We start from the raw sequence: 25165 nt of genomic DNA, 5'->3' as shown, positions 1-25165 counted from the left end.
TTGGCAAGGATAAGTGTAAATCAAATATACACCCCCCCCCCCGGAAGCAGACGTTCCTGGTCATATACACACCTCTTGGTAGTTCTGCTGCCCTCATAGGTTTTGGTGGTGGCAGCCAAGGAAAGGACAATTCTCTGTGGCAGCCCCCTAAGTTGTGGAGTTCTCTCCCCACAGAAGTGCATCTGGACCTTCACTATACAGCTTTCAGCAGATGCAGAAGATGCACCTGTTCACCTGGCTTTTTGAAACCGGAGACATGTGTTTTCAGCACCCTCCCTATTCCTGTGGCTGTAATTTGTTTTAATTGTTTTAAACTGGATTTTAAATTATTGTGACCCACCCTGCTTGTGAAGGGTGAGCAACAACAACAACAACAACGATGATGTACTCATCATCATAAACACTTTTAATGTGGATGGGGAACCTAGCAGCCCCATATAGGTTTTTCTAGGTAACAACTGTTCTCAGTAATACCATGCAAAGCATAAACAGGGAAACCAAGCCCATGGAAAGATTCTTGTCTGGAACAGCAAATGATCAGAAGCACAGACCTTTGGTTTAGGAGGCACAGGCTGAGACCTCTAGGACCCCTAGCCAAGACTATGGAGAATATGAGCCATCAGGGAAAGGAACAGCAAGAACCACAAATGGTGCCTACGGGAGGTGATCTATCCAAAAAGGATAAAATCTGTGGCCTGGCTGTCACCAGTTCTGCCCTGCCCACTTTGCCTTAGGTCAGTTGGGCTCTAGCAAACAAAAAACAGTCCTACCTCCTGGAAAGAACCAATCTGCATGCTGGATGAGGGGCTCAATAATTGCAACAATCTGCAGAGAGACGGTCGCCATCATCTCGGTGATGTTTCTGAAACAAAAAGGTGGGAGAGAGAAATGGACAGGTAAGGGGAGCAGTAAGGCAGGTCCTTCTGAAGGCCAAAACAAAATGACAACATCACAGGGTTGGAAGGGACTAGAGCTAGCATCCCCAAACTTGGCCCTCCAGCTGTTTTGGGACTACAATTCCCATCATCCCTGACCACTGGTCCTGTTAGCTGGGGATGATGGGAGTTGTAGTCCCAAAACAGCTGGAGGGCCGATTTTGGGGATGCCTGGACTAGAGGATAAAGTCCAGCTCCTGGCTCTAAGGCAACATGTCTCCTGCAGATTCTTCTGTCTCAGGAACCTGCCAAGGTTGGTCAGCTATGAAAGGTAGGATGCTGCTCTGGATACTTTACCAGACATTTTCAGAGGAATTGGGGCAGATTGGTTTCTATATTCTACATTTGTTCACCGGATGCCCACTAGCACTAGAAGTGATGATTTGCATTGTGGTGATGTGTTTGTTAAACAAACTATCAGACTTGTATACATTAATGGTGGCAATGGGTGTGATCTATCCCATGCTGATGCTCAGTAACTACCCATTCTCTTCAACTGTGTTTGTGTTTCTGAAATGCAAATAATTGAGAAATACAGAGAAGAGTTCTAAGGATACATTCCTATGCAGGCTGACACAGGTGTAAGCTCCACTGAACACATTGGGACATCCTTGTAAGTAAGCATGCACAGGATTGTGCTGCAAGGGCGATTCCTCCACTCAGCAATCTGCCTATCCTTTTCTCATGCCTTACTGCAACTCATTTTCCACATTTTGCCCTTACTTCATCCCTGCTCTTCACCCTGAGAGAGACATCCAGATGTTGCAAACGGATCAAAGCATGAAAATTGAACAAGAGGCTTGCAAAATGAAGGTAAGAAAAGCCAGCCCCAGGACCGGTATGTTCTTAAGTTATTTTATCTAGCATTTCAGAACTGCAGTGTTCTAGATGTCAACCACTTACCCTTCTGTCTGAGGCCAGAGAAGGTTAGGCCCCAGCACAATCGCTATGTTGCTTGGGGTCATTTTGTTTGCATCCTGGTACTCTGTTAAATGTGCAAGGAATTTGATCAGGTACCTGCAATGGAAGGCAATAGAGTTAAAATGGAGTGGTGGGTGCACATTCAGCAGCTACTGACTGGATCATTAGACTATTGCTAACCAATAGACATGCACTAGTGGATACTTTCCCAGGGGTTCATACGAATAAATGGGCAAGTGCCATTATTTGCATTTTACACGTACCAACCGCCAGGGGGAGAAGCTCACATTGACTAGTATACATGTACTAGTATAATGTACAAATTACTGGGTATCAGGCCGGCAATGTAAGATGCCTCAAACATCACTGTATATAAGCCAAGGAGAATGCACTGCTTGCCACAGTAGCGACCACTTTCTCTCTATGGTTTACTGGTGACTGCTGCTGCTGCAGTCCTCCTCTAGCCCTTCTATGCAGTGCACATCTAACTTCCAGCAAGAAATATACTGACTTTGCCACTAAGGAATTAAGCCCTCTTGGTGCCGCTCCTGTAGTCCGTAAGAGGAGAAAAACAGTATTGCAACACCGCCTGTAGATCTCTGCCTCTGAATTTCAAGAGGGGCAGGAGCGATTTACCCTGCCACCCAACAAGTATCTTGGCGTTGCTGCCTGATATCCTCAAGCACCAGATGTGACTTATATTAGCCGTTTCATCAGTGTACTTGTAGGCAATACCTCGATGTGGGAGCTACCCCTGAAGTTGGCTTGGAAGCTGCAGCTGGTGGCATGACATTGGGGCAGACAACCACTATTGTATTATGCCGCAGCTGAAAAACTGCTACTGGCCTTAAGTTCAAGGTGCTGATAATGGCGTACCCTGTACACAGATTGCGACCAGGAAACCTAAAAGACCCTCTCACCTTTTACACACCCAATCAATCACTTCTCTCTGCAGGAGAATGCCTCTTGCAGATACTATCTCATCTGGAGGCCTGTTCTACACAGTATAGGAATCAGGCCTTTACCATGGTGCTGCCTACCTTTTGGAAGTACATATCAGACAGGCACTGTTGCTATTGTCTTTTTGGTGCCAATTTTTCCTGAGCCTTTTAAAGGGGATATTAAAAATAATAATAAAAAAATCCTGGTCCATATCTGTATTAAATTTGAAGTTGTTTTAATAAATTAAATGGTTCCACATAAGTTTTTATTACGGATGCTTTTGTATTGTTGAATTTATTTGAGAAATGTCATAGGAAGCAATTCCTAAATGGAAAGGAATAAATGATAAATAAAAACATTGCATGTATCTGCTCCTGTATAATCATTCTAGCAAAGCAGCATGCCAGATCTCCCTCCTGTCTCTTAGGGAGGATCCTTGTGAAATTGGTTTGGATGTTGAGGTAGGAACCATCCCTTGCTACTCAGAAGGCAGTGAGCTGGAGGCAAAGTTTTCTCGAGGTGCATTGCAAAGAGTCAGCAGTGCCAAGCACTCTTGTGTCTCACTGACACAACTCTGTTTAACTGCAATGCCGTGTCACAGAGAGGCCTCCTGGTGGAATCAACGTGGCAACTTTAGACACAGCAAGCTTTCAAAGCCATTACAAGCTTTCCCCCGAGGCTCCCCAACACCCAAGTACAGGCAAAACATCTTGCTGGCAGTGGGTGAGAACTAGCAAGTCCTTTACTGTGGTGCAGACAAGGTCAAGTTTCAGGCCAGCCTGGCTCTTGAAATGAGCTGGTCTCTTTTTGCAAGGCAGGCCATGTGAGAGAAGAGAACACCTGGCACAAAATATGTGATAGGTGCTTGGAGCAATGGTTACCCATCCACACATATTTCTCTTTTCTTGCGTGCTGGGACTGAAGCTGCATCAGAAACTTTCCAGGCCAGGAAATGCAAACTATCATCAACATTAATCAACCTTCACCCCACGCACCCACCATTACTTTAAAGGTACAGTGGTACCTTGGTTCTTGAACTTAAAACCAAGGTGCAGCTTCTGATTGGCTGCAGGAGCTTCCTGCAGTCAAGCCGGAGCAGCGTCGGATGTTCGGCTTCCGAAAATTGTTCGCAAACTGGAAAACTTACTTTCAGGTTTGTGGCATTCGGGAGCCAAAATGTATGAGTGCCAAGGTGTTCAAGAACCAAGGTATGACTGTATAGCCTTTGGGTGGACCTTTTGGCCACACAGCAATTGCAAACTGTAAAACTAATGTCAGCAAGAGACAGACAGTGAAGAAGTGAAGGTATATCCTTTGGCTTGCGTACACCTGCCTTAGATTGTTGTAGCTGGGCTTGGGCAACTTCTCAAGGGCATTCCACAGGGCCTGCAGCCTCTTGTCTTGGTCCTGGATGCTGTGAAGCAAGAATGAGATGTTTGGGATTAATTCAGCAGTGGGACGATGGATAAAACATATAGGGATTTTGTATCTCTGCACCTTCAGCCTCTCTTTCCTAAGCTTGCCTGAGCTGAGGCAGCGGCATAGAGACAAGTTGTGAACAGACGAGGCACCAAGGGAGCCGCCCCCTTGCCCTCCATTAATTTCGCACTTGAAACCTGTCACACTACAGACAGGACAGGACAGTCACTGCTGGGAAAGCTGCCAATGCGCTTCACATTTCACCTCTCTGGGAATGTGACTTCTGCTCCTTGTCATGTACTGGAAGCAACAGTTGCGGTGGGGCCTACTTGCACAATCACTTATCCTGAAGTGACAAGCCCCAGATCGCACTTCAGCATCAGATTTATGTAAATGTTTAAAGCAGACCTTTGAAAAGTGTAGCCACTTTAAATGCCTGGTAAGATCAGGGACAGTCTTGGCTCACTTTTCTTACGTCAGGCGATGAGGGCTGGAAGAACGTCTTCATTCCCAATCTTATTAGGGAAGCTTTAGGCTAGACTATAGCTGTGGCAAATTTTGAGAAAACCCCCTTCCTAGCAGCAGAGATGTCATTACTCAGTCTCAAGAGGGGACAAGCTGAGGCAATTCATTTGAAGTAAAACCAATTAAAGAAAATGGCAATTCATTTGAATCTGTTGGAGTACTTGGGACACAACAACAAGCTCTTCAGAACTGGGCCCTGGATCCAAAGGAAATTAGTTAAATTTGAGTCCTGCTGAAACACTAACTGATTGATCACATTGTGACTTAGGTGCAACTAATGTTTCCTCTGGAAGCAGAGGAATTCCTTGGGAAACTAAGGTGGGCAACCTTAGACATACAGCTTTGACATATGTCAGAGAATAGTCTCCTTTCTATGCATAGCAGACACCTGTTGCTTGGGACTCATTCACATTTCACCAATGGGCCCTGAATTTGAATATATCTGCATATTGAATGAAGCCCTGAATGTGTGAGGGTGTGGCCCTGAAAAGTGACCAATAAATGAGAGAAACAAATAAATGATAATGCCATACATGTGCATAGGCAGAGGCTCTTGGAGAAATAATTAGAATATGTTCAATTTTGGGGTGGGTGGGTGGGTGGGGATTGGAATTTCCCACAATAAATTACACCAAATGGGTTTGATCTGTCCCATGAAGTTCCTGGTTCTGCATGGCAAATATGGTGGGCTCCCAGAATTCGGAATTCCCTCCCTAGAGAAGCTAGACTGGCTCTCTCCTTGCTGTCCTTCTGCCAGCAGATGAAGACTTTCTTGTTTCAACAGGCATTTGGGAACTGACTGGTTTTAATTAAAGGGCTGGCGCCGTGCTGCTTTTATTGTAACCACTGGTAAGTTTTAAAACAGATTCTATATATGTGTTGTTGTTGTTTAGTCATTTAGTCATATCTGACTCTTCGTGACCCCATGGACCAGAGCACACCAGGCACTCTTGTCTTCCACTGCCTCCTGCAGTTTGGTCAAACTCATGCTGGTAGCTTCGAGAGCACCATCCAACCATCTCGTCCTCTGTCGTCCCCTTCTCCTTGTGCCCTCCATCTTTCCCAACATCAGGGTCTTTTCCAGGGAGTCTTCTCTTCTCATGAGGTGGCCAAATATTGGAGCCTCAGCTTCAAGATCTGCCCTTCCAGTGAAGCTGGACACTCTCAAGTGTCTCCTCCAACACCAAAATTCAAAAGCATCAATTCTTTGGCGATCAGCCTTCTTTGTGGTCAGCTCTCACTTCCATAAATCACTACTCATAGCTGTAATTCTATCCATGTTTAATTATACTTTAATGACTGATTTTTCTGTGTTTTGAGCAGTTCTTGTTTTTATCTGTAAGCCACCTTGAGTCTTGTCAGGGAACAAACAATAATTTATATATAAACAATTTATAATTTATGTATAAACAAACAATAATTTTGAGTGAATCTGATAATTTTGAGTGAATCTGTTTACTTGGAAGCAATTTTCACTGAATTCAATAGGACTTATTCTGAAAGAAGCGTCCAGAATTTCAACCTTGTTTGATATTCTATTTTTATAGCAGAAGGTGAAGAAGCAGGGCTCAAGCAACGGTGAACAACTCACTTTGAGGCTTGGATCCATTCTTCATAGAGTTCAAATGTCATGAGCGGTTCTGGCAATTCCCGAAGATAGGACTTCAGTGCCCCTGTGCAAGAGACACAGAAACACAGAACATGCATTACCAAAGCAGAAAGCCTCATCCTAATTTGGAGGGAATTTTTTTCCTCATTGAACTTTCTTTGGTTTGGGGCAACAGCTGAAGTCGATGAACCAGCCCTTAACTGACAGGAGCAAAAATGCTGTACTATCTAATGCTGAGATCAACATTTCCCTTTCTGGACACAAGAACTAATATAGATGACCATCTGACAACATGGTAGAGTTTCCTACCACTTGGTCATTTGTATTAAAGTAAATGGGGCAGGAGGTTTTTTGCTACTCATCCCAACATATGATGAAGAGCGGTGTGTACGTATGCTCTTAAAATAAATAGCAAGGCTTCTCCACATGGCTAGATGACTCTCTGTATCCATATTAGTGCGAGGGGGGTGGACTGCCTTGTGCTGTAGGAGTTTCACAACTACAGCTGTGTTTTAAAGGGGGGACGACAATATTTTCTCTGCTTTTCAGATTTTATTCCAAGTGCTATTTCTGTATTTGAAAAGAGTTTAAATACTGCAGTAATTATACACCTATAGCTTTAAATATAATATAGATTTAAAAACTATTAATGTTAGTTTTGGTGTGTTTGAGGATTTGTCTGGTGTGTATATGTTTGTGTGTGACTCATTGACTCAAGTTACAATTCTGCCTTTGGTTTGATAAGGATGCTTAGTGGGTTGTGTGTATAATTGATTAATTGTCAACGTTTGCCACTGAAAGCAACCTTCTTCCATTTGTTCAAGCTAATAGTATTCACTACAACACCAGTCTGGTATGCCAAGACAAGAGCAGCTCTTACCTGCAATGGCATGTGGGTCAGCTGAGTACTCCTGAACATCCACAACACAGCAGTCAAGAGCTGCCTTAAGTTTCTTTAGTTTAGAGGCTGAAGGGGCCACCCGGAATAGGCCCTGCAAACACAAGATGTGAAATAAAAGTGTGTGTGGTTGTGGGGCGGGGGGGGGGGGAGACGATAATTACATGTCTGTCCAGCCTGCAAATCCCAAGGAAGGTAGTGTGGGCAACACAGCATTGGGGCTAGGGATGGGAATATGGGGTGGTGGTGGTAAGCACTCCCAGGCCTTAGCATGAAGGGGCATCAGTTGCCCGATACAGACCTCCTCCTGCATGCCACACTCCAGGAGCATAGTGACACACGCCTCGATGGGGAAAGCAATCTCCCGGCCACTGACAGCTAGGTGCTCCTCCAGGGGCTTCCCAAAGGAGGGCTTTTCAATCCAAGCTTCTGTGGAAGGCAGTCCAAATAAGAAGCAATCACAATGTACCCACAACTCACCCTCTTGGTAACATGCAGTAGCCAGACTTCTACACACTCCTGGCTTGTTTGCAGAGCTGTCCCTAATGCCATGTGCCTTGAGACTGGAAGATCACCCTCTGTTTACATGTCTAAAGCCGTTTTCAGGCATCATCACCTTAACAGTGCCTTAGGAGGCAATTAGGGTACAGCGTGGACTTGCAGCTAACTTCGCTGCATGGGATTGTGCTCACCTCCTTTTGGCCCCTTGCCTGATTAAAGGGAGGAACCCGCAGAACCATGGGGGTACGTCAACACAGTTGAGAACCCAGACTTCCACTTTCCTCAGGGCCACTGCAATGTGGTCTACATGGGGCTGCCTTTGAAGATGGGGTGGAACCCACAGCTAGTGTGGAAGACAGACTCCAGAGCGCTGAGGGGTATATCCAGCTGGTAAAAATCTAACACTGATTCTACTCAGGCTGCACTGACTGCAAAGAAGCTACTGGGCACTATTCACGGTTTTGATGTTTACAAAAAACCTCAATGACTTAGGCCCCTCCTCTGCAGTCACAGCCGACCTATGGAACATCTTCTTCCAGGAGATTTGGTCAGTTTAAAGTATTGGCTAAGGTTTCAAATATATTTTGGTATAATATCCTAGGATCTCACTGGTGAAGAGTGGTTAGCAAACTGAACAAAACACACCCGGAAAAGAGCCTTAATGTGGATAACATCCTATAGTGCTAGCCTTGTTGATTCCTCATAGTTTTTGTGAGCTCAAGAGTAGGCCCAAATGAGCCCTAACATTTTGATTAGAGTAAGGTGCTGGCAACGATTCTAGGAATGATATATATGGTGGCATTCTTATTTTTAGTATTCTGGCTGGCTGCAATCCACAGACCTACTTCATTTTGTGACTGCTAAGCTGTCACACTGTCTCATCTACCACAAAGGCAACTGTTAGCAGGCTGGGGGCTCTGGATTGATGGGTAGAATCACCTTGACTTTTGATGCTTGGTATGGTAGTCACGTTGCCTCAGCGAGCAGCACTGAATGTCTCTCATGTAATATGTGACAAATGGTAATGTAAGAGACACTGCATCACACTTACCCTGCTGTGCTTTGATCTGAGGCAACACATTCTGCAAAAGTGCTAATGACTTCCTGTGGTACTCTGCTTGCACTTCTATTAACTGGGAGAAAGATGAAACAAGAGGCAGCTGGTAAGAAAACTCATGCCCTGGAAAGCATTATGGTTTTCCAAAGGGAGATGGGGAAGTTGAGGCGCATGAGTGCCCCACCCCCCTCATGAAAAGCCAAGTTTTCTGCTACTTACAGTCTGAAAATAGTTTGCATAGTCTATCTCTTTGGCCACAAAGTTGTACATGTCAGCTGAGAGCTGATCCTGCGGGAAGTACAGAAATGACAAGAGTTACACGGATGCAAAATGGCCAAGTCGAGCTCACTGCAACAGCTGTAGTGCTGCAAAATGCATTTCCTTTCCAGAAATTCAGATAAAAACTAAAACCACACCTATAGTAAGAATGTTAATTGGATCACAATTCACACATTGATCTACCTCTTGCCCAAAGTTCTATTCATCAAACTAGGGCAAATGGCTGAAAATTACAGTTTTAAATACTCTCCTCCCCAAGCGATAGTACTTGCTACTGCACCAACAATACTAGGCTTCAATGGGCTAAGAACAGTGGCTTTTGGAGCCATCACCTGAGCCACATTCCAGATGGCACAAATGATGCTTCACCAGGAATAGAAAGACAGAGAGAAATAAATAAAGAAATGATAGATAGATAGATAGATGATAGATTAGATAGATAGATAGATGATAGATACCCTGCAAATCTCCACTCTGTTTGCTGCCTCCTCCATCTCTTCCCTGAGAGCATCCGCTTTGGCGCCCGAAGGCTGCAAGTTGCTTGACAAACCTGAAGATTTGGCTGACTGCTGCCACCTGCCGGAGAAAGAAGTTAAATGACATTAGCAACAGATGAGAGGACTCCTACTTGTGGGTGGGGCAGAACTTTTAGCAAGGGCAGTCACCAGTACAAGAGCCTGAAGGCACACAATCAGTTTGAAGGCACACAACCTTTCAATCCCGCCCTTTCCTCAGGTTGTCTTTAGACTCTCCCTCAATCACCATTTGTAAATTCACATATATATTCACTAAACAACTGCTTCTCTTATCAGAAGAAGCAACAATAGCAAACCCTTGGAAAGAATGACCTGGGAAACTCCAAAATGCAAGCAATACTCAATGGATGCAATAATCTATGGAGTAATTTGCCCTTAAGATGGAAACCTCCTAAACCCAATAAACACCACTATGGAGCCTAAAAATCTGCTACTTGCATCCTTATCTTTACTGCCATCTGCCTGTGATGGAACTTAATAGGATACTGCTTTGTTGAAGATAACGTTTTAAAAAGCATGCAGCAAAGTCCTGTGCTGAGGAGAGACAGAGATGTTCCACTGATTGACCTCACTGGCCAGCTCAGAATGGAGCTGTCTCTATTAGACTAAGCCTGCCTCCGATCTGAGGATGAACAGGATGTCAGCTTAAATGACAGCTGCCTAGTGGGCCATTCCTACAGCAATGAAGCCACTGGAGCAGTTCCAACTCCCCACTTTCTTCTAACCAAAATATTACGTCCCAAGCTGTCTTATTCTCTAAACCACAGCCTGCCTAAATAAGAGGGTTTTTTGTTTTTTTGTTTTAAAGCAGGTGTTAAAAACAGTACAATAAAAGTGCCTGCTCAAGATTTAAAAGTTATCCTCCCACGTTACCCTGACTGCTCAGGCAAAGCTGGTCCCCTGAAGCAACTTCCATGCCACAAGAACTGGGCCTAAATAATTGTGCAGCTATTTCAATCTGTTCTAATTCTAATTATATATAATATACATACTTAATTTTTCTGTTTTGCAATTTAAAGTACTCATTTTTACATCCTTAAGATGTCAATGACTTCCCTTCTTCTCTTTCCATGGTTCATTTTGCATATCACAAATCCCTGCATATTTTACAAAAAACTATACCATTCAGTATTCCATTATTACATCCATCAAAACTTATTCACACTGTTGAATTTATCTTAATGCTGCCAGTGTTTTCAGCTGTACACAGTTATTTCCCATATATTCAATAAACGCTTTCCAATCTTCTCTAAACGCATGTTCTTCTTGTTCTCTTACTCTACACATTAAGTCTGCAAGCTGCGCATATTCGGTCAACTTAATTTGCCATTCTTCTTTGTCTGGGACCTCGCTCGTTTTCCATTTTTGTGCTAACAAAACGTGGGCTGCAGTAGTGGCATACATAAATAACCTTTTTTGACACCAGGTGTGCAGCTATTTCTAAACATAGATTTCGCCTGATGAAAAACTTAGGGCCCATCCTTGAAAGCCATGAATGAACATAAGTAGAGCCTGCTGGATCAGGCCAATGGCCCATCTAGTTCTGCATCATGTCCTCACAGTTGCTGTGGGAAACCAGCAAACAGAGCATGAGCACAAGAGCGCTCTCCCCTCTTGCGGTTTCCAGAAGCATTGCTACCTCCAACTGTGGCAGAAGAACGCAGCCATCATGGCTGGTAGCCATCAGTAGGTTTCCCAGGTGAACTGGCAGACATCCCAAAATCCATGACATGGACGAGCAGCCTGTATTCAGCAGCAGCACATTCTGTCTCATGTAGGATTAAGGCAGATATCTGTGGCCAGCAGTGGGAAGATGTCCTCCACTTGAGATCAGGGAGGATTTTTTTTTTTTAATCCTCAGTTAACTCAATACTTCTAGTCAGAGTAACCAGCTGTTTATAACCAGTTTCAAATAAGAAGATTATTCCCAAAGATCAGCAAACCTAATTTGAAGGGAAAACAGAAATGCCGTCTGGCTCCTCTCAAATCATTTCCCCTCCCACCTTTGAGGGCCAGACGCTGTCAGTTCTTGCAGTGCTCAAATGCTGACACAGACGTTATGTGTTTAAGGGTGGACCACATCCATAGTCTTAGTGGAATTAAAGTGAAAGGGTGAGTGCCATCCACATCAGGCTCTCTCAACTTTGGGAGAACACAAATCTCTCAGAAGCTGTTCATCTTTATCTCCAATGTATTTTCCTTTATGGCACAGAGAAAATAGTCACCTGTCACTATGGAATCAAGAACACTGCCTCTTCCTCCCTCTGACTTCCACATGTGTAAATTCATCCCTTCTAATCTTGTTTCCTTTTGCTGCAACACCCAAGAGGCTTCATCCCATGATCACACTGACATAGGTGAAAGTTATTTTACTGACTGCAGCAGCATCGCACTATCTCGTGGGCAAAAGGCAGTTCAGGGTGCTCCCTGGTTTCCTACCGATTTGTCTGAGAAGACCAAGAATCTTGTTGTATCTTAAAGTTGAGCATATTTACTGAAACATGAGCTTCTCTTTGGTGCGGTGGTTAAGAGCGGTGGACTCATAATCTGGTGAGCCGGGTTCGCTTCCCTGCTCCTCCACATGCAGCTGCTGGGTGACCTTGGGCCAGTCACACTTCTCTGAAGCCTCTCAGCCTCACTCACCTCACAGAGTGTTTGTTGTCGGGGAGGAAGGGAAAGGAGATTGTTAGCCACTTTGAGACTCCTCTGGGTAGTGATAAAGTGGGATATCAAATCCAAACTACTCTTCTTCTTCTTCTTAGGCAGATGCATGAAAGTGTATGTTCTTTTGGCGATGGGAGGAACAGAGCCATTGTGGTGTAGAGTGGTTAGACTAGGACCTGGAGACCAGGGTTTCAATGCCCTACTCACGAGATGATCTTAGGCCAGTCACAGTCTCTCAGCCTATCTCACTTACCTATCTCACAGGGTTGTTTTGAGGATAAAACAGGGAGGAGGAGGTGGTGAATCATATAAACCACCTGCAGCTTCTTGAAGAGGTAGGACATAAATGTAATAATCAAAACAAAACAAGCCTGGTGGTGGCTGTGGTGAGATTTTTTTCCACTTCATGGAAATACCAGTTCAATTGTCTGCAGACATCATGATTTCTCCAGTTTTGTGGCAACATATCAATGGCACCTCCAGGGAATGAGATCAGCTTGCGCAAGGCAAAAATAGCTTGCTTTCAAGGAGCACCGGGAAGGAAATAAACACAATTTACATTTTTTCCAGACATGATCAGAAATACCAGCTTGCTGTTTAGGCTGGCTTGGGGGCATAGTGATAGTGACAGGATTTGGCTTTCAGATTATCTGTTTGCCCCAGTGAGGGAGAGTCTCAGCCACCTGCTTCACAGCTGAAGAGGCAGGAAACAGAGCTCTTCCTTGGGCATGATCAGCGGCACAGTATACCAGCTAATAAGACATGTTGTGGTAATCCCTTCTCTCTTTCACCAACAGCAGAGTCAGAGTAAATGCAGACTCCTCACTGAATGACACTGACAGAAATTTAATACTAGACCATTGTAGGAGACTGTAAATCCTCCTGCGCTGCCTTCTCTTTTGGATTCTCTGACAGAAAAAAGATCTGGAGACATGGGAATTCTGTAGGACATTTTAGCTGGATCTGACAGACTGAGGAGTACACAGGATCAAACAACTGGGGGAATTTCCAAAGCCCTCACTGACTCCATCTATGTGTGTGGAAAGAGCTGAAAGTATCTCAGACTGCTCTCGCCCCATCTTCCAGGGAGCCTTCTTTTGCCAAATGGGAAACAGAAACATGGCCTCTTCGCGTAGAAGAAGAAGAAGGGGAGGAGGAGGAGGAGTTTGGACTTGATATCCCGTCTTTCACTCCCCTTAAGGAGTCTCAAAGCGGCCAGCAATCTCCTTTCCCTTCCTCCCCCACAACAAACACTCTGTGACGTGAGTGAGGCTGAGAGACTTCAGAGAAGTGCGACTAGCCCAAGGTCACCCAGCAGCTGCATGTGGAGGAGAGGGAAGCGAACCCAGTTCACCAGATTACGAGTCCACCACTCCTAACCACTACACCACGCTGGCGTAGTGTTGCTGTTGAGCAGGCAAGACTGAGGGCAGTGCAAGAAGCCTGATGGGCAAATAGCAACAAATGACAAGATATGTCATTCTAGCAGTAAATCCATCAGGGACAGATTTTTAAAATTCTGTTTTCACTGGTAGTTCAAAGGCTAATAGTAGCAGTTTCCCCTGTATGAGCCTATTCAATCCCTTCTCTATGTGACCCTTCCAAAAGAAGTTTAGAGGGTGGAAACAAAAAAAGGGGCCTTTCTGGAGGTAGCCCCCATTTGTGGAATGCTCTTCCCAAGTATCAACGCCAGGCATCAACATCTGCCATATTTTCAGTGCCAGGCAGATGTTCTTATTCTCCCAGGTGTTTGGGCATTAATTTGTGCTCTGATAACGGTGCCTGTTTTTATTTTATCCTGGTGTTTGTCTTGTTGCTGGGTGGGAAACAGTATTTTGATGATTCTGTAATTGATTGCTGGCGGATGAACTTTTTAGTGCTTATTTAAACAATTCCTTTGAAACATATTGCATTTTTATGGTTTAAAGTTGCTTCGAGAGACCTTCATTCATAGAAAGCAACACATAAATTGAATGAACAAAACTAGTGCATTTATCTGTGATTTGCTGCTTAACCCACTGGAACTTGATATGGCTTTTTATTATTGTTATGTACATTAAACAATAGTATTTATATATATTTTTTAAAATGCATGAATTTTTAACATGAAGCAAGGGACATGGTACTTTAAGGATGGGCAGACAAAAAGCTAACATGCTTCTTACCTTGTCCTTGACGAATCCATGTCCAGAACTAATTTCGCTAAGTGTTTCCTCTGTTTTTGGATATTGGGGATTTCTACCTAAAATAAATGATAGTAACATGGGTATTTTCTGCAGAGAACTCCAATAAACATCCCTGTCACTGAATCCAAGCAAGGTCAAAGTGAATTCTCAGGATTTTGCATCTGATTCGGAGCCTAGAGTCAACACCAGCAGCTAGGGGCATATACCACTGTTGGACAGTTCCCAGATGACAAGAAGCCACATACTGCCCCCAGAACAACTTGCCGTCAATGCTCTCTGGCTGGTGTTAAAAGCAGAAAATTGGAAAAGAAACAGGCAGCAGTGCTTGGCAGCTATCTCAATCTAGTAGATCTGAAAAATATTTTAGCCCATCCACTTTAAAGAAATATGACAGGAGGAAAGGAAAAAAACGAAGGTGATGATTGTGGTGTCCCTATCCTAGAGAACACCTAATTAGCCAGTGGTGCATGTATCTACTATCCCCTCAGCTCCAAAACGCCTGATTTGAAAGTAGACCCACAAGAACAAGGAGCACCTCTGGAATACACTCAACCTCTCATTAAAAAATAGTCTAGCTTCATTTCTGCAAAGTGAGTATTTCCTTGTTTGGTCTTGTGCATGTGAACTTGTAACAGCAAAACAAGTACACCCCCCCCTCCTCTGACAATATAGGGAGCAGCAAAATACAAACAGAAAGGCTGACAACATGGAGCAACTTAAAATGGCTACCATGTTTTGGTGTAAAATACCAGGATTCACACACTGTGAGGAGAAAGTTCACAATGATTTTTTAAAGGAAATCCCTTCAGTTAATTCAAAGTAGGCTGGGATACATTTACCTAGAGAGAGCAGCATTCAAAATCTGACATGATTTTTAAATATTCCTTGCAACACACACACACACACACACACACACACACACACACACTTTAAAACCTGAAGAAAATTTTGTTCTTGGCTCCCAGAGTTGCCTCTCTTTTACTCTTGCCTTACTTCCTGGCCCTGCATAACCCTGTTCCTGCTTCACAACCCCTCCCAGCCTTGCTGCTTAATGAACCCAGAGCTTGAGTTTTTCTCACAGAGCCAAACTCAAGTCTTTCTACCTGCCCATGAGCTTTACTAGCTGCCCAGTCTTTTCACCTAACGGGAACTTGTTGAGCTGGCACTGCCCTGCTCCCTGCCTGCACCCAACTTCCAATGGGCCAAATACCAGAAGTCCTTCATTGCAAATGTGGTTCTTATCCTTCTTGAATCTTCTTCAGAATTGCCCCCTTGCTTCATAGGCCCTTTTTGTTAGAGCAGAGGTAGGGGAACTTGCTGGGCTTGAACTCCCATAATCCCTGATCACTGGCTAAGCTGGCAGGGGCTGAAGGGAGTTAAAAGTGCATACTGTCTGGTGTGCCACAAGTCCCCCCGTACTTTAGAGGTCATACCACTTATACCAGGCGTAGGCAAACTCCGGCCCTCCAGATGTTTGTGACTACAATTCCCATCATCCCTGACCACTGGTCCTGTTAGCTAGGGATGATGGGAATTGTAGTCCCAAACATCTGGAGGGCCAGAGTTTGCCTATGCCTGACTTATACCAACGCATCAGAACAACCCAAAACAGTGCTCACTGCAGCTATTAATTGCCACCGCTTGTGTTTTTTCTCACCTCAGCCAGTACGAAGAGAGGCTCAATCACATCCCGCTCAACTTCCAGCTCAAAGTGGATGAGCTCTTGAGAAAGCTTGTCCTCTGCTTCCCCACATAACTTCAGCATCTTCCTGCAGAGCATGAAAACAGACAATTGCAATGAAGTGGTACGGCAAGCAGCAGAGATGGAAAGGCAAGCAAGAGACACAGACAGAGAGAGGTACAGAGATGGTCATGGACCTGAGACTGATGATGTGTGGCAGACAGAGGATCTGAAGCACTAATCATGCAGGCTCTGTAAGGCAGCAGGCCAAGAGGCTTCTATATCACCTGAAGCACAAAATGTGTCCTTCCACTAACATGCTTTGGTTTATTTGTAATAAAACAGGCTGGTGTGAAACGACAACTTATTGCTGCATCCTGCGAAGGTGCCATGGCAGAGGCAACACCTAGTATCTTTTTATTGTCTTTTGTATTGATTTATGCTATAAACCACCTTGCTATTTTACATGAAAGGGTGTCTCTAAATGTTTAAAGCACATGAAATAAGACTGAGGAGACCCAACCTGAAAAAGGTTGGTTGGAAAAGGGGGTGGCAATTGAAAAGTAGCAAGAAGCTATTAAAATTGGTTCAGGCAAAAGGATTTTTCATTACAACGCTAGACTTGCGATCCTTTTATTTTTAATGCATTTTACAGTTCTTGTTTGTGAGCTGCCTTAAATGTTTTATAAAGGAAAGGGCAGGGTATAAATATTTTAAATAAATCCACCAACATGTTTCCTACTGAAGTGGCCTTTCAGCTGAGGAACATTATTGTGACTGGAACAGATTAAAAAAAGAGAGAGAGTTGTATCTTGCCCAATAGGTGGGTATTTTGAATGGGAAGAATCTTACCCAAGCAGGGAGTCGTCCCCTAGAATAGCAGAACCTTCCATCAAGCATTGGGCTAGCGATGTCAAAGGCAATTTCTTCTGCAACAAAAGCAACTGCTGTATGAATTTAGGGTTTGTTTTTAAATCCATCACATCACAGTTTGAGCCCACTTCATTCCCAGAAAATGACACTATTTCCAAACAATATTATTTGTTTATTAAAAAAACCCCCACGAACCCGTTTTACTAACTCTTATGCTCACATACAATTTACACACAGGAGGGGAGGGAAGCTACTTGTGCTGTCTTCTCAGCTTGATTCCCTCCCTCCTGCCTCTTCTCCATGTGAAACACGTAGAGACATGAACCCAGCTCTGTTGTCTGGTGGGTGCTGGAATCTCTCACCGAGCGCTTATCAGAATCCGATCCCTGCTGACCCTGAAGACACGCTGTCAGTTTCTTGTGTGTGCTGTGGGAGACCTGCTTCACCAACTCCAAACGCTTCTCCACCTGGGGATGAACACAACAAGAAGGCATCACATCAGAGGTGCTCGTCCTCAACTCTCAGCTATCTGGACATAAGAGAGAGAAACAATTCAGTTCATGTAGGCCCTGCCCTCTGGGTCCCCTTAAAGTGTCCAATTGCATACTCCATTCATCAGCAGCCAATTTTAACACGCTGGACTATATGACAATTGTCAGGGAACTGCCATCGGAGCTAGAGGCGGAGGGAAGGCTCCAAAGGGATACCGGAGAGGGTCCCAGTAGGGAGAGAGGCAGCCCGTCTGCTGGGGAAGGAAATCAGCGTAACACCAGTAGAGAAGGGGGCAGATGGGGGAATCGGAGAGGAGGCTCCAAGACTCCTCGCCGGAGACCAGCGGAGAGAGTACGGGTCCTCTGCTGCCCACACCCTCCCTGCGCAGAAGGCTTCCGCGCAGGGAGACTAGGTGGAGACTAGGCGTCAAATAACTTTTGTGCTGGAAGAAGTTTAAGAAACGCCCACCGACGGATTCTGCCAGCGACTGAGACAGCCACGGAGCTAGAGGCTATCCGGTCAGAAAGGGTTCAACCAGGTAACCTAGCCAGGAGTGGAGGCAACTTACGCACGAGCAACCCCTAAACCCATTACAGCAATCCGTCAGTCACCGACGTTGCTTGTGCGCAGCTCCAGAGAGGCAGCACGATGAGCCAGACCAGGGGAGCCGGAGAAATGGAGCAAGCAGCTGCAGTGCAAGGTCTGGTAGAGAGAAACCGAGACTTGGAACAGCATGTAGCTCTCCTGACGGCGCGGCTGGACGAAAGACATGCTCAGGATGCACAGGTCAGACCCACCCCCATCGCAAGGAAGGTACCAAGGCTGGTACACAAGTTTGGGGGGAAACCCCAGGACTACAATGCGTTCCGAACGGAAATAGAGTACGCTTTGGAACTGCAGCATGATGACTTTGCTGATGATGGGGAAAGGGTAGCCTACATTGTGGGGCATCTGGAGGATGGGGCACGCGAATGGATCAGGCCCCTTATGGCGACGCAAAATCATGCCTTGAAGGACCTTAAGAAATTCTTCCAGGCGATGAATGCGATGTATTCTAGTGAGCTGGAGCAAAGTGTGACTCGGCGGGAACTGATGGGGTGAAAGCAGGGGAGCCAGTCAGTTAGAGACTACTGGTCGTGCTTTGCAATGTTGATCTGGACTCTGAACCGATTCAAATGCTGTTTGGATAATAAATGTTGGAAATGTAAAGAGACTGAAGGTACATTCTTTCACCTTTGGTGGAAATGCCCAAGGATTAAGGCTTTCTGGGAGATGATCTATAATGAAATGAAAAAGGTATATAAATATACCTTCCTGAAGAAACCAGAGGCCTTTCTCCTGGGCATGGTTGGCCAATTGCTGCCAAAGAAGGACAGAACTTTCTTTATGTATGCCACAAGAGCAGCAAGAATACTTATTGCAAAGTATTGGAAGACACAAGATTTACCCACTCTGGAAGAATGGCAGATGAAGGTGATGGACTATATGGAACTGGCGGAAATGACTGGCAGAATCCAAGACCAGGGAGAAGAGTCGGTGGAAGAAGATTGGAAGAAATTTAAAGACTATTTACAAAAACATTGCAAAATTAATGAATGTTAGAATGATGTCAGAATGAAATTAAGTGGTCTTAGCAGCAATGTTATAAAGGTGTATGTACAAATGGATTGTTAACAGATGAGAATTTAAAGTTATAATATGTTAAGTTAAAGGATTAAGACAAAAACAAAGAGGGAAAGGAATTGCTGAATTAACTAATAGAACTGGAATACAAAAAAGGGAGGTGTGAGGAAGTCAGGGAAGTAAGGAAATGAAATGTAAGTTATGGAATGACCGATGTGTTTTTGTTTTTTTGTGCTTTCTATCTTTTTTCTGTATTTTGTACTTTGTATTTTTTTCTTTTTTATTTCTTTTTCTTTTTCTTTTTTTATATATATGTAATTTTTTTCTTTGAAACTTTAATAAATATCATTTAAAAAAACAAACAAAACCAACAAAACAAATGCTGTTTGAGGAGGGGTTGTCCCCAACGGTGAAGGACGAGCTGTCCCGCGCGCCCCGCCCACAGTCGATGGATCAGCTGACCATGGCTGTGCTTGCGATTGGAGTGCGGCAGGAAGCGTGGGCTCAGGAGAAACGCGAAGTGAGAGGGGAACGTTGCCATGACTACCGCATTCCTGAAATACCGAGACAGCTTTCCCAGGTGGCTGAGCCAATGGAAATAGATGGCGCACGCACGAGGTTTCAAACTCCAGTGAAGGTCGCAAGAGGGAGGGGAAGGATTGGAAAACCACCAAGAAGTGTTTCCTCTGCCAACGGCCGGGACATTTTGCCAGGGTCTGCCCTCAAAGAAAGGCCTGGCAAGGGATGGTGGGGGCTGCTGGCTGTGAGGAGAAGGGGGAGGAAGGGCAGGCGCAGGGAAACGACAACGCCTGGCTGCCAACCAACGGGGCCAGCAGCCAGGCCAGCAACCAATAGAAGTGCCCCAGCCTGACCCCCCCAGGGCAGCTATAGCCATAGCAGTGGTGCTAGAACTCCTGAATGGGCACCCAGTCAAGGTTGAGGGGCTGCTGGATTTGGGCAGCTCCTGCAATTTCTTCAGCAGGGACTTCGCTTTGGAGCACCAACTACACTTGCTACCTCTGGATTTTCCCTTGCAAGTGACCACCATCGATGGCAGGGAACTTCTGGGAGGGGAAGTGACACACCAGACCCTGCCAATGTGAATGAGGGTTTCCAGGCACACGGAGACCATTGCCTTTCACGTGGCCACACTGGCAGGACCCCCAATAATACTGGGCATGAGCTGGCTGGCACTGCATGATCCAGTAGTGTCATGGCATTTGACGACATTTTAACACGGGTGAGGCAGGGGAAATTTTTTACCAAGCTGGACCTCAGGGGAGCATACAATTTGATCAGGGTAAGGGAGGGGGACGAATGGAAAACCACCATGTTCACCCCCCTGGGGGCTTTTGAGTACTTAGTCATGCCATTTGGATTACAATCAGGCTCCGCCTGCTTTCAAGCATTCATGCACCACGTGTTGGGGCCCCTGCTGTACAAGAACTGCGTAGCCTTCTTGGACGATGTCTTAATCTATTCGGACAATGAGAAGCAACATGTCAGAGACGTCAGGGAAGTGCTAAAGAGACTGCAGAAGACCAGTTGTGGGTCAAGCTGGAAAAATGCCAATTTCACGCCAGAGAGGTCGAGTTTCTGGGGTACAAGTTGTCAGACAAGGGCCTAGCTATGGACCCAAGCAAGGTGCAGGCAGTGTTGGAATGGAAGGCCCCCAAAACCCGGAAGGATGTGCAGAGGTTCCTAGGATTCAGCAACTTCTACAGGAAGTTCATCAAGAACTTCGCCCACTTGACAGTGCCCATCACAGATTGTCTCAGTAGCAAAAGGAAGTTCGCCTGGACAGAAAGTGCCCAGCAATCCTTTGAAAGACTGAAGAAGGCGTTCGCTTCGGAAGAGCAGCTCCTGCACGCTGATCTGGAGAAGCCCATGAGGCTGGAGACCGACGCGTCCGACAGAGCCATTGGGGTGGTACTTTTGCAGCCAGGGGGCAAGCAGGGCTGGAAGCCGTGTGCCTTTTTCTCGAGGAAGCTGAGCAAGTCGGAGCAAAACTATATGGTGTATGACCGCGAACTGCTTGCAATCTATGTGGCGTTTCGCCGATGGAGACATCTGTTAATAGGGGCGCAGCACAAGATCCAGGTTTGTACTGATCACAAGAACTTGGAATACTGGAGGACCGCATGAGTACTCAACCAGAGACAGATTCGATGGGCACAGGAGTTCTCCAAGTTTTCCTTCGAGATCCGATACGTGCCGGGAGAGGAAAACGTAAGAGCAGATGCTCTCTCCCAGAAGCCGTAGTACATGGAAGGAGAGGGACCGCTGGAGATCCGACACGTGATCCCCAAGGACCGATGGGTGTGTGGGGGAGCCTTGGTTGGGAAACGAGAACTGGCCGGGCTTACTAGAAATGACGTGTTCGCTCAAACTAAAATCAGGGAACTTCGAGACGGAAGGTAAAACCATGGAGGGTTTGAGGAAAAGGAAGGGGTGCTGTACTATAAGGGGGCGCTGTATGTACCGGGGGAGACCTTGAGGGGGAAGGTACTCAAACAACTCCACGACAACCCTACAGCTGGGCACTTTGGACAGCACAAAACCATGCTGCTCGTCACCAGGCAGTTCTGGTGGCCAAGGGTGAGGGAAGATGTACGGGAATATGTACGGGGGTGCGACCACTGCCAAAGGGCAAAGGGGGAGAGGGCTGCCCCCGCATGGTTACTGGAACCCTTACCCACGCCGGGAAGACCCTGGGAGGTGGTGTCCATTGATTTTATGACAGATTTGCCCAAATCAAGGGGGAAGACAGCAGTCATGGTAGTAGTCGATCTACTGACGAAGATGTGCCATTTCATAGCTTGCTCACATGCGGTGACGGCAGAGGAGACAGCCAGGTTGTTTGTGGATCACATCTTCAGGTTGCATGGGGCGCCCTCGAGGGTCATCTCAGATTGCGGGAAACAATTTACTTCCCGGTTCTGGAGGAAGCTTATGAGCCTGCTGCAGGTCGAGGTGGGCTTCTCGACGGCGTGACACCCAGAAACCAACGGGCAAGCAGAAAGAGCGAACAGTATACTCCAGCAGTACCTACGCTGCTACGTCAGCGAGAGACAGAACGATTGGGTAGAGAAACTAGCGCTGGCTGAATTTGCGTACAATAACGCTGAACATGTGTCCACGGGGATGAGCCCGTTCATGGCCAATTATGGGTGTCACCCCAGGGCCTTCCCGGGGAGGGGGGAGGAAGGGTGGAGTGTACCTGCGGCAGAGCAGTTTGTGGAAGAAATGGAGGCCTTGCACCAGCAACTCAAGATGAACTTGGAGTGGGCCAAGGAAGTTTACAAGAGGCAGGCAGACAAGCGCCGTCGGGAGGGGGAGGCCATACGGGTGGGAGACCGAGTGTGGTTGTCAACCCAAGGGTTACCCCTAAAGGGAGGGTGCAAGAAGTTGCAGCCAAGGCGGCTGGGATCCTTTGAGGTAACACAGCAGGTGAACCCTGTGGCATTCAAGCTCAAGTTGCCTGATAGCATGAAGATACATCCGGTGTTCCATAGGTCCCTACTCTCACCGTACCGGGAGGGGCGGGAATTTCCGGGGCGGGAGGGGGGAGTCACCACCCACCCGCGGGTAGAGGAGAGGGAACTCCACAACCAAGCCACGGAAATACTCGATTCAAGGTGGCGAGGGCGCCAGGTGGAGTACTTGGTAGCTTGGGAAGGAGAACCCGGGTCAGAAAACACGTGGGCGATCGCTGAGGCGATCAATGATGGGTATCTAGTGGAAGAATTCCACAGCCTGTTCCCAGACAAACCAAAACCACTAGCGAGATTCTGGGAGGAAGAATTTGGAACCACAGACGACGAAGAGGAATTTGTGGGTTTTCCTGCCTCCGAAGAGGAGGGAGGGGAGGTGTCAGAGGGAGAAGAATCAGACTGGGAGGCCCACCCTGCGGCAAGAGTTCGGAGCGGGTGGGAAGAGGGTTTTGAATCCTCAGAGGATGGCGACAGCTCCTTCAGGGGATTCCCCGCATCATCGGCCGAGGAAAGGGACGAGGTTGGATCAGAAGGTCGGGCCGAGGTTGGAGGGGGTCCTGGGGGGGGAGATGGATGTCAGGGAACTGCCATCAGAGCTAGAGGTGGAGGGAAGGCTCCAAAGGGATGCCGGAGAGGGTCCCAGTAGGGAGAGAGGCAGCCCGTCCGCTGGGGAAGGAAATCAGCGTAACACCAGTAGAGAAGGGGGGCAGATGGGGGAATCGGAGAGGAGGCTCCAAGACTCCTTGCCGGAGACCAGCGGAGAGAGTACGGGTCCTCCGCTGCCCACACCCTCCCTGCGCAGAAGGCTTCCGCGCAGGGAGACTAGGCGGAGACTAGGCGTCAAAGAACTTTTGTGCTGGAAGAAGTTTATAAATATATAAATATAAATAATATTTATTAATAATTTCAGAATTACAGGAAAAAAAGAAAAAATAAGAAACATAAGAAACAACACTACAATACATAAAAAGAAGAAAAAACGCAAAACATAAAAACCAATACATCAATACAGTAAATTATATATATATTTAAAAAAAGGAAAAAAAGAAAGACACAAATCCCATATAACTTCCATTTGCTTGTTTCATTGACCTCCTTGCACCTCCCTTTTTGTATTCTACTTTAGTTAGTTATTTCAGCAAATTCTTTCCATCTTTCTCAATTTTTATTAAATAATTTATCTTAACAATTTAACCTATTAATTAACTCGACAGATCCTTTCCATCTTTCCCCATATTCTGTTATTCAAATTACCTTAATTTATTTAACCTTATCTTACCATAAAATACCTTAAAGCTTGAAACTTAATACTCATTTATAAATAACCCCTGATATCATTTCTCCTAGAGTCATATAGTTTCATTCCAACATTTTCCCTAATATTCATTAATTTTAGGCTAATTCCCTAAATAAAAAGTTTTCTTTATAAATTTTCTTCCAATCTTCATCCAATGTCTCTTCTTCCTGGTCTCGGGTTGTGTCAGTCCTTACTGTCCATTCCATCTGGTTCATCAACCTGGAAGCCTTATGTCCGAGGCCCTTAAGTCTCTTCCATGTCCCTTCTGCAGATCTTCTTCTTCTTGTTTATACTTGCACTTTTCCTTGTCTTTTGTTGGTCTCTTTCTTAATTTCTTTCCTTTCTCGTTGAGGAGTAGGTCTCTGGGGGGTTCCAACCCAAAGTTATCTCCGTCTCCCTTCATCAAATCAGCCCATTCCCCACAGTCCCACTCCCCACAGTCATCAATATAATCCAAAAAATATTTGCGAGCATATTTCAAAGTCTCTCCAAAGTCAAAAGCCTCCTCAGCTCCAGACTCCCCCTGGCCCACTCCAACTTCGATCTTCAAAAACAACGGCTTATGCTCCTGTGGGGCCTTGGGCCTCTCCATTTGTATTATTTGAGTTGCAACCGCAGCCTCCTCCATTGTCTTCTGCACTTGCCCAATCAATACAGGTTCCTGAGTTGGACCTTGGATGATTTCTGTATCACTATTCACTAATTGTCCACAGTTATTGGCCACAACAGTCATCAAATCCATTTTCTCATTCATCAGATCCATCTTCTCATGCATCTGTTCCAACAAAGCACTTGTCTTGCATAGAGCAAGCACCAAAACTTCCTTTCAGCTCATATTTAGTCAAGGTCAAAAAGGACTAATCCCATGATCTTAATCTCACAGCTGTGGCTGCAGCAACAATTTAGCAAGCTCCCTCTAGAGGAGACAATTTCTATTTGTATCCATCTTTTTAAGGCAAGTCCAACAAAGAAAAATTACTTTCATTTTTTCAGATATTTTGTTTCTTTAGAATGCAAAAGGCAACATTGGAATCAGTTTATTTCTCTTCTTTAGCTATCTGTCAAAATATTCCATTCACAGTCAATGAACCTCTCCAACAATTTCTGTCTCTGACACCCCGTTCCCAGGTTAGAGACGGTGGAAACATATCTTTCTTCACTCCCTCTCCTGCAGGTGTTACACAAAGTCCCCCCCCTTTTCTCCTGCTTCCAAGGGGGTTTCAGTAGTTGTAA

General features: G+C 45.6%; 1 protein-coding gene across 10 annotated transcripts in view; it reads right to left on the bottom strand.

Annotated features, from left to right (window-relative positions):
- The window catches only part of ARHGAP44 (Rho GTPase activating protein 44), a 101010-nt gene that overhangs the window by 16673 nt on the left and 59172 nt on the right, over positions 1-25165 (bottom strand). For 8 of the 10 annotated variants that reach the window (XM_080993659.1, XM_080993660.1, XM_080993657.1 and 5 more), the window contains exons 3-15: positions 17389-17493; positions 17006-17082; positions 16130-16241; positions 14452-14528; positions 9545-9662; positions 9027-9095; positions 8802-8883; positions 7551-7678; positions 7232-7343; positions 6334-6415; positions 4132-4212; positions 1839-1952; positions 771-862 (exon numbers count right to left, since the gene is read on the bottom strand). In XM_080993659.1, coding sequence (XP_080849785.1) covers positions 771-862; positions 1839-1952; positions 4132-4212; positions 6334-6415; positions 7232-7343; positions 7551-7678; positions 8802-8883; positions 9027-9095; positions 9545-9662; positions 14452-14528; positions 16130-16241; positions 17006-17082; positions 17389-17493 — 1249 coding nt within the window. Of the gene's footprint in view, positions 1-770; positions 863-1838; positions 1953-4131; positions 4213-6333; positions 6416-7231; positions 7344-7550; positions 7679-8801; positions 8884-9026; positions 9096-9544; positions 9663-14451; positions 14529-16129; positions 16242-17005; positions 17083-17388; positions 17494-25165 lie in introns of those variants that run through there. The other 2 variants (XM_080993655.1, XM_080993661.1) reach the window with 2 other exon arrangements.

Source organism: Podarcis pityusensis, assembly GCF_964106645.2.
Source record: "Podarcis pityusensis genome assembly, chromosome: 2".
Classification (NCBI taxonomy): Eukaryota; Metazoa; Chordata; class Lepidosauria; order Squamata; family Lacertidae; genus Podarcis; species Podarcis pityusensis.
This window is presented reverse-complemented; position numbering and strand designations above follow the sequence as displayed.